Here is a 7,500-nt window from a genome sequence, read left to right on the forward strand (position 1 = left end):
TGATAACCATGATGATGATATTGATAACTATGATGATGATAATGATAACCATGATGATGATATTGATAACTATGATGATGATAATGATAACCATGAATGATGGTGATGATAAAGATGATGGTTTTGGTGGTGGTGATAATGATAATGATAATGATGATGATGATGATGATGATGATGATAATGATAATGATGATGATAATGATAATAATAATAATAATAATAATAATAATGATAATAATAATAATAATAATAATAATAGTAATGACGATGGTGATGATAAAAACAATGATACTAAGATGATAATAATAATGATGATGATAATAAAGTAGTAGTAGTAATAGTAGAAGTAACAGTAGTAGCAGCAGTATAGTAGTCTGGTAGTAATAGTAGAGATGTAGCAATATTCATTGTTATAGGTCTAGTTGTTGTGGCAAAAGACATGTTAAAGATAGTAAAAGTAGTCGTGCTATCATAAACATAAAAAAACTTTCAACGATTATCATTATCTTTCATCCTTTCCTGATATATATATATATATATATATATATATATATATATATATATATATATATACATATATATATATATATATATATATATATATATATATATACATATATATATATCATATAGCATATATCGTATAGCAAACCCCATGCAGAAACACGTACAAAAGAAAGTTATGTGTTCGTGTTACAGTTTCCAGCATGGCTGTAACTCACTTCGTATCAAAATTATATTCGTAGCGAAAATTGGCGGGCGTTGCTCAGTATGAAGCCCTAGTGTGTTTCCCTTACACGCTAAATCACGATAATAATAAAATAAAAAAATACTCCCTTTTAAATCACGCTGCTGCTTCTCTTGCTTCCCGGTTTGGCATACGTCTCCTTTACTCTCTCTTTCCTTTTTCCGATTTTCACTTCCTTGTGCCATATTCGTACAAAGAGAGAAAGGTAGGGGTGAGGACATGAGTGAAAAGACAACTACAGCCAAACAGACAGCCGGACACATTCACAAATAAACAGGATGTCAGAGAGAGGAACAAGGAAAGAGAAACATTCAATAATTACACTTAAAAGAGATAAATCGGTAACCCACTAATAGCCACAGCCTTTGCAAGCACATAAAAAGCGCTTTAGAAATGAGAACATTCTCTCATACAGAGAGAAATTCGAGTTTTGATATGGCAACCCCCACAGCGCCGGGAATGCCCCTCGCATCTCAAATAACGCCGCGAAAGAATCGTTGTCGGGAGACCGAAAACGCCTCGATGTTGAAGTAGCAATGATTGTGTCGATGGTGGGTATGATGATGATGCTGAATTTGATGCTGGTGATGATGATGAAATAGATGATGATGATGATGAATTAGATAATGATGATGATGATGAGGAGGAAGAAGTGGAAGGAGGAGGAGAAAGAAGAGAAGAAAAAATTGAGGATAGTAATGATATCAACGATAGCAATAATAATTATCATTATAATGATACCAATGGAGATAATGATAGTGATGATGATGATACTGAAGAGAACAAAAAGCATTATGATAAAAACAATGACCACAAGATCTCCCAGCGGTCGCCTAGCAACCATTCCCTCGTCCGCTACGCGAAAGACCCATATTTAGTGCCAATGATAACACTAACGAAAAAAAAGATATACAGAAAGCGTCCGAAGGCCTACAGAGGCTAAGCTTACCCTACTGAACTACCTGGAGCCGTGCCAACTCCCTTCCCTACACCCTAGCGAGCACCCTGATTCTCACCCTTTCACCCTAACGAGAAACTCTGTATGCGGATGTGGTCTGTGGAAAGGATTTTGGCCTCAGCCTACCGCTGTTGGTCTATTGCTCTTTCTCCTTCGTTTACTTTTACTTCCCTCTCTTGTCCTTCTTCTGTTGTTGTTTTTTCTTTTCTTTACTTTGTGTTCGTTTCTTCTCCTTCCTCGTATTTATTTTTTTTTCTTATGATTTGTTTTCATCTTTTTTAGTCTTGTACATCATATTTTCATTTCGTTATCTGCCCCTCTCTCTCTTTCTCTCTCTCTCTCTCTCTCTCTCTCTCTCTCTCTCTCTCTCTCTCTCTCTCTCTCTCTCTCTCTCTCTCTCTTTCTTTCTCTCTCTCTCTCTCTCTCTCTCTTCTCTTTATATATATATATATATTATATATTATATATATATATATATATATATATATATATATATATATATATATATACATATATAATATATATATATATATATATATATATATATATATTATATATATATATATATATCCCTCCCTCTCTCTCTTTCTCCTTCCCATCCTCCTCCCTCCATCTCCCTCCCCTCCCTCCTCCTTACCTTCCCACGTAAACAACGCCACAGTTTTACAATGAACTTCCCTGTCATCGATATCAACAATAGAGACGATACTAACAAGCAACACAACCATCTGTCGCTTCCACCCAGCTGTCGAGACATCAAGGGCCTCGCAATGAAGAAAGTGAAAATGATCGAAGGAGAAAGTTAATTGATGGCTGTATTGTATGGGGTAGGGGAAAGGGGAAAGGAGAAAGGGGAGGGGAAGGTTCTTGGTGCCTTGGAAGGGCAGGGGGGGGGGATTGTTACATCATCCGTATTTTTTGTGAAGGAGGAAGAGGAGGAGGGGGAAGAAGGAAGGTGGTGGAAAGAGAAGGAGAATGAAGAAATATAATAAGGAAAAAGATGAAGAGAAGGGTGGGGAAGAGGGAGGAAGAAGGAGAGTCGATGAGGACGGAGGAAAAGGAAGTGAGGAGGAGGGAGGAGAACTGAGGATGGAGGAGGAGGAGGAGAAGAAGAAGGAAGAGGGAGGAGAAAGGAGGATGGAGAAGAGAGAAATACAAAGGAAGGAGAAGGAAAGAGGATGGTGAACGACGAGAGAAAGAAGGAAGAGGAGGATGAACGAGAATGAAGGAGGAATAAGGAAGAAGAAAGAGGGAGGAAGTAGAAAATAAGAAGAGGAGAAAGGGATGTTTTTAGGTCGAGATAATTCAGAGACAGAGATCTTTTTTATTTTTTTGTTTTTCTTTTGTCGAATTAATTCAATATGCTGTTTTTTACCATTGGGATAATTTTATAGGAAGGGCATTGCATATCATTTTTTTCTGTGTGAGTTTTACCAATATTTTCTTTATTGAATTATCTTTTCATATTATTTTCCGAGTTTGATCTTACGTTGTATCTTCTGATGATGATGATGATGACAATTTATCATAAATAAAAGTTAAAATCTATGCAACATAAGATCACTGACCTGCCAATAAAATCCGTTATGCAATGCGATCAACCTTCAACGATCCTGTTATACCAAATATCTGCCGAATACGCAAGACTGCGAAATTGCAACACGTGCACGACGTAACACTTCCCGTGATTTTTTTTTATTCTTGTCTTTCTTTTTTTTTTGTAATCTTTCATTATGTCTTCTTTTATAATGCTCGCTGGTGTATTGTTGAGATTTTCTAAGTAAACAGATAAAAGTGTGTTTGTGTGTGTGTGTGTGTGTGCACGTATGTGTGTTTGTCTAGACACATACTCCCAAAGAAATTCTTTGAGAAACTATAGAAAACTTCTAATCGGCTGATGATTGGAGGCCGTTTAATTGCGCTTCCGGGCCCCCGTCGCCACCGGACGCCGCAGAAGAGAAAGTCCCCTGCCTTATGGTGTGTGTGTGAGGGGGGGGGGGGCTTAAGGGGGTTGAGTAAGGGATGATGAGGTAGACGGAATAGATAGAGAGAAACTGGGGGGGGGGATAGATAGATAGATGTAGGTCGATAGACAGTTATGAAGAATAACAGATAAACTAATGATAATGGTATTAGCTATTCATGTTATTGTAGCTTAGGTAACGGCAATTTCCTACAAGTGAAATATGTAGTGATTTCATTTTACCTTATAAAGTGTGTGTGTGTGTGTGTGTGTGTGTGTGTGTGTGTGTGTGTGTGTGTGTGTGTGTGTGTGTGTGTGTGTGTGTGTGTGTGTGTGTGTGTGTGTGTCTGTGTCTGTACGTGTGTGTGTGTGTCTATAATGTGTGCGTATGTGCGTCTTTCGGCAGCCTGTGCGTTTGCGAAAGTGGTTAGATATTTTGCCATTCAATTATATCGATACTAAAAAAACGTAAATAAAAACAAGACCAAAAACAAAACAAGATTAGAATCAAAAAGAGAAAGAAAGACGGAGGGAGAGAGAAAGTGAGATGATGCGTGAAGAATGACAAGGTGTTGATCGCTAGGATGCGCGCTTCACTTGTTTTATTACTTCCTATTGCTACAGAAAAGGCGGGAGAAAAAGAGAGGAGGGGGCATAGGTGACAGAAATTATTCATGTCATTTTTATGTGGTTATCTTTACTCTCTTTGTTTGAATCATTTTACGCGATTACATGTTACATATATTTCCTAATATCATATCAGGTAACACGAACGCCCTTTGGGTGCACTTCATATTTCAACGCCGAAAGTAATTAGTTTACATATAATTACTTTCACATTCATTATGTGGCTAGAGTATTATTTTCCTTTGTCATTTGTTTTGTTTGTTTGTTTATTTCTTATGTTTTAGAATTCCAGGAAGGCCCACCGAAAGCGTGCGATGCTGAATCGGCGGCGAGCCATCATAACGTGAACTGTATTTCTCCCATCACAGGTTCTTCTCATGGGTCTCGACACTTCGTGAACATGCGGGTGTTGCAGCTCAAAGGAGAGAGTATAATGGGAATAATGTTTCAGGCGTTGGTAGTGCTGTTGGTGTGGGCGTGTGCGAGCATGGTGGGCGGCGACTACAGCTCACAGGCAAAGCCCTCGTACGTCATTCGGCCGGCGGGTCCCAGCAGGCAGCACGCATGGGTGGGCTACGGCTACACTGATCACCTCCCGCTCTCAATCCCCAAGCCTTATTTCATTCCCAAGTGGGTGCCTCACATGGACCCGACCTACACCGCCTTTTGGGTAGCCCAAACCCCCGCTCCTCCCAGAGGGCACGGTGCCCACGGTGGGCACAGTGGGCACAGTGGGCACAGTGGGCACAAGGCCGCAGCCCCCACGGGTCGCATCCCTTCGGGCTTTGGTCCACCCAAGGGCAACTCCGTCGTCGCTGCAGCCCACGACAGCTACTCCTTCCCACCTAAGCAGCACGCCTCCGTCGCCGGGTCCCTCAAGGCGACGCCGCACTCTGCTCCCAAACCCCAGGCACCTCTGCTCACGGCCCCCATCCCCCCTGCTCCTCTCCCCCTCGCCAGCACTGAAGACCCCCTCGCAACCTTTGCACCCGCGCCCCTTGGGTCTCCTACCTCAGTACGGGGTTCCCGCCCCGCCCCGCAACTCTTTAACCCGCCCGTGCCCGTAGGCCATACTGGGGCCTCTAACGCTGTAGTCTCAGATGGCAGTGCGGGGGAATCCTCTTATTCCCAGCTCTGATGCTTGCTCGCTAATCTTCCATTTCGTCCCCTGTAAATAAACCCCACCTGTGCTTTCAGCTGGTCTGACAACGTTCTTAGCAAAGTATTAGCCAGTAGACGGTAGCAGATGCTTTACTAACCTACCTCTTGCATTTAGTCGGCTGTCCTCTTAACCTTACTACGCTATACCAACTAACTCTAACCCCTTCTCGATTCCAGGTGACCCTTTTGCTGGTCTGTTCCCTACTAACCATGGACATAACTCTGGCGAGCTACGGTAGCAACCTTCTCAACTTCATCATCCGTCCGGCGGGTCGAAGTAGGTCCTTCAAGTGGCTGGGACGTGGAGACACTGATAATATTCCCTTGTTCATCCCGCGACCTCCTTTCATACCTCGGTGGATACCCAAAGAGCGGCCGGAATACGTAGCAAAGTGGGTACCCACCACTCCCCCTCCACAAGTCAATCGTCCTCCAGTTCACCAGCCTGGCTTCGGTGCGCCAAAGCCAAATTCGGTGGTGAACTCACAGGGACCTTCTGCAGCGTACAACCCGCCAGCTGCGGCTGCTGCTCCTCCTTCTCTCCTTCCTCCTCCTCCTCCTTCTTATCCCTCCGCTCCTGCTCCTGTCCCTGCTCCTTCTCCAACCTATAACGCCCCTGCTCCTGTCCCTGCTCCTTCTCCAACCTATAATGCCCCTGCTCCTGTCCCTGCTCCTTCTCCAATCTATAACGCCCCTGCTCCTGTCCCTGCTCCTGCTCCAACCTATAACGCCCCTACAGCGCCTACGCCACAACCCTCAGGATACGCCCCTCCTCGTCCTGATGACATCATCTCAGGTGTTAAGCCTGCGGCTGCTGGTCCTCCTCCGGCAACAGGATACACCCCTCCTGCCACAAGCAACGTTATACCTGAGACTGCCATCAGAAATACTCTCCAAGCGGGCCCTACACAAGCTCCTGTGCTTCTGGGCGAGCCTAGCTTCAGCGCTCTTGTACAGGACCAAGCTAGCATTGATATCAATGGTTTTCGCGATGTTGATCCTGGCAGCATCATCGTCATTGATGAGGATGACTTTGAAGATGAGCTAGATGACGTGAACGACCTTGGGAGCAGTTTCGGCGTTTTGAATCCAGCAGAAGCCGGAAGTGTAGTCTTTATTGACGACGACTCGGCCGAAACTAACGTCAGGATTACCAGTCAGATTGTTGCAAGTAATGAAGATGATCTTCTGTTTATCGTGATTCCCGAAGACGACAAAACTGAAGACTCGTTCGCCCCTGCGACGTCCTCTCTCGTTCTTGGTGATGATGGAAACCTCCAAACGCTCGGTGCCAAATCTCTTGAGGGAGTTGAAACCACGCTCACAGCTCCATTCGGTGACATTCTTCTTGCTGATGACGCAGGCAGTGATAGTGACCAATCAGTATTTATCAGCATTCCAGATGAGGTGCCTGAAAATGATCAAATATTCGTTGTAGGCCAAGATATCCAGACATCGGGCGAGTTCCAGCCAAGTCAGGAATTTGACGAGAGCGAAGGAGCTGTCTCCGGAGACGGCTTCCTCCCCAGCCAGGATTTCTTAGTGGACGAGAGCCTAACCAACACCGCCAGCCAGAGCATCCAGCCTGGCCAGAACTCCCTACTGAGCAGTAACCTTTCACCCGAATCCCCAACCTTGGAACAACTCGCACGACCTGCTCTCTTGGCCCCCCCAGCAACGCCCGTAGTAGCTTCGAGTCGTCGAGCTCCTCCAACGTCCACCTTCGCCGCTGCACGTTCCATCGAGCCCTCCGGCCGAGCCCTGCCCTCCGTGATCCCTCAGCCTGTGCCTGTGCCCCTCATCTCCCAGGGTACGGTCACTCTCGATCTCCCACAGGAAGGGAACTTCAGACAGGCGCGCCTGGCTGCTCCTCCTTCTCTGCCTTTCTTAAACCCCCCTCAGAGTCTTCCCTTCGGCGCTCGCTTACGACCCAGACATTTCATCCGCCCTCAGTCAAGAGCTTTCTTTTACGGATAAGATTCTTAGACACTATAGGTCTACTTTTTCCAAGATGTACCCTGCGGCTCTTGGATGAATGTGTTC

At 44.6% G+C, this 7,500-nt stretch overlaps 2 protein-coding genes across 2 annotated transcripts in view; both read left to right on the forward strand.

The window, feature by feature from the left end:
• Nucleotides 1–7,500, forward strand: part of LOC122250796 (uncharacterized) — an 18,288-nt gene that overhangs the window by 10,185 nt on the left and 603 nt on the right. The window contains exon 2 of the mRNA XM_043012418.2: nucleotides 5,635–7,500. This exon is cut by the window's right edge and continues 603 nt beyond it. Within this exon, the coding sequence (XP_042868352.2) occupies nucleotides 5,635–7,434 (1,800 nt within the window). The 3' untranslated portion in view covers nucleotides 7,435–7,500. The remainder of the gene's footprint in view (nucleotides 1–5,634) is intronic.
• Nucleotides 4,724–5,667, forward strand: LOC147472527 (uncharacterized). The gene has a single exon (XM_086539251.1). It carries the CDS (start codon nucleotides 4,730–4,732, stop codon nucleotides 5,432–5,434), a length of 705 nt encoding a protein of 234 aa, XP_086395377.1. The 5' UTR covers nucleotides 4,724–4,729; the 3' UTR covers nucleotides 5,435–5,667.

Source organism: Penaeus japonicus, unplaced genomic scaffold (assembly GCF_977035675.1).
Source record: "Penaeus japonicus unplaced genomic scaffold, GWHDUDI00000001_assembly GWHDUDI00000001, whole genome shotgun sequence".
Classification (NCBI taxonomy): domain Eukaryota; kingdom Metazoa; phylum Arthropoda; class Malacostraca; order Decapoda; family Penaeidae; genus Penaeus; species Penaeus japonicus.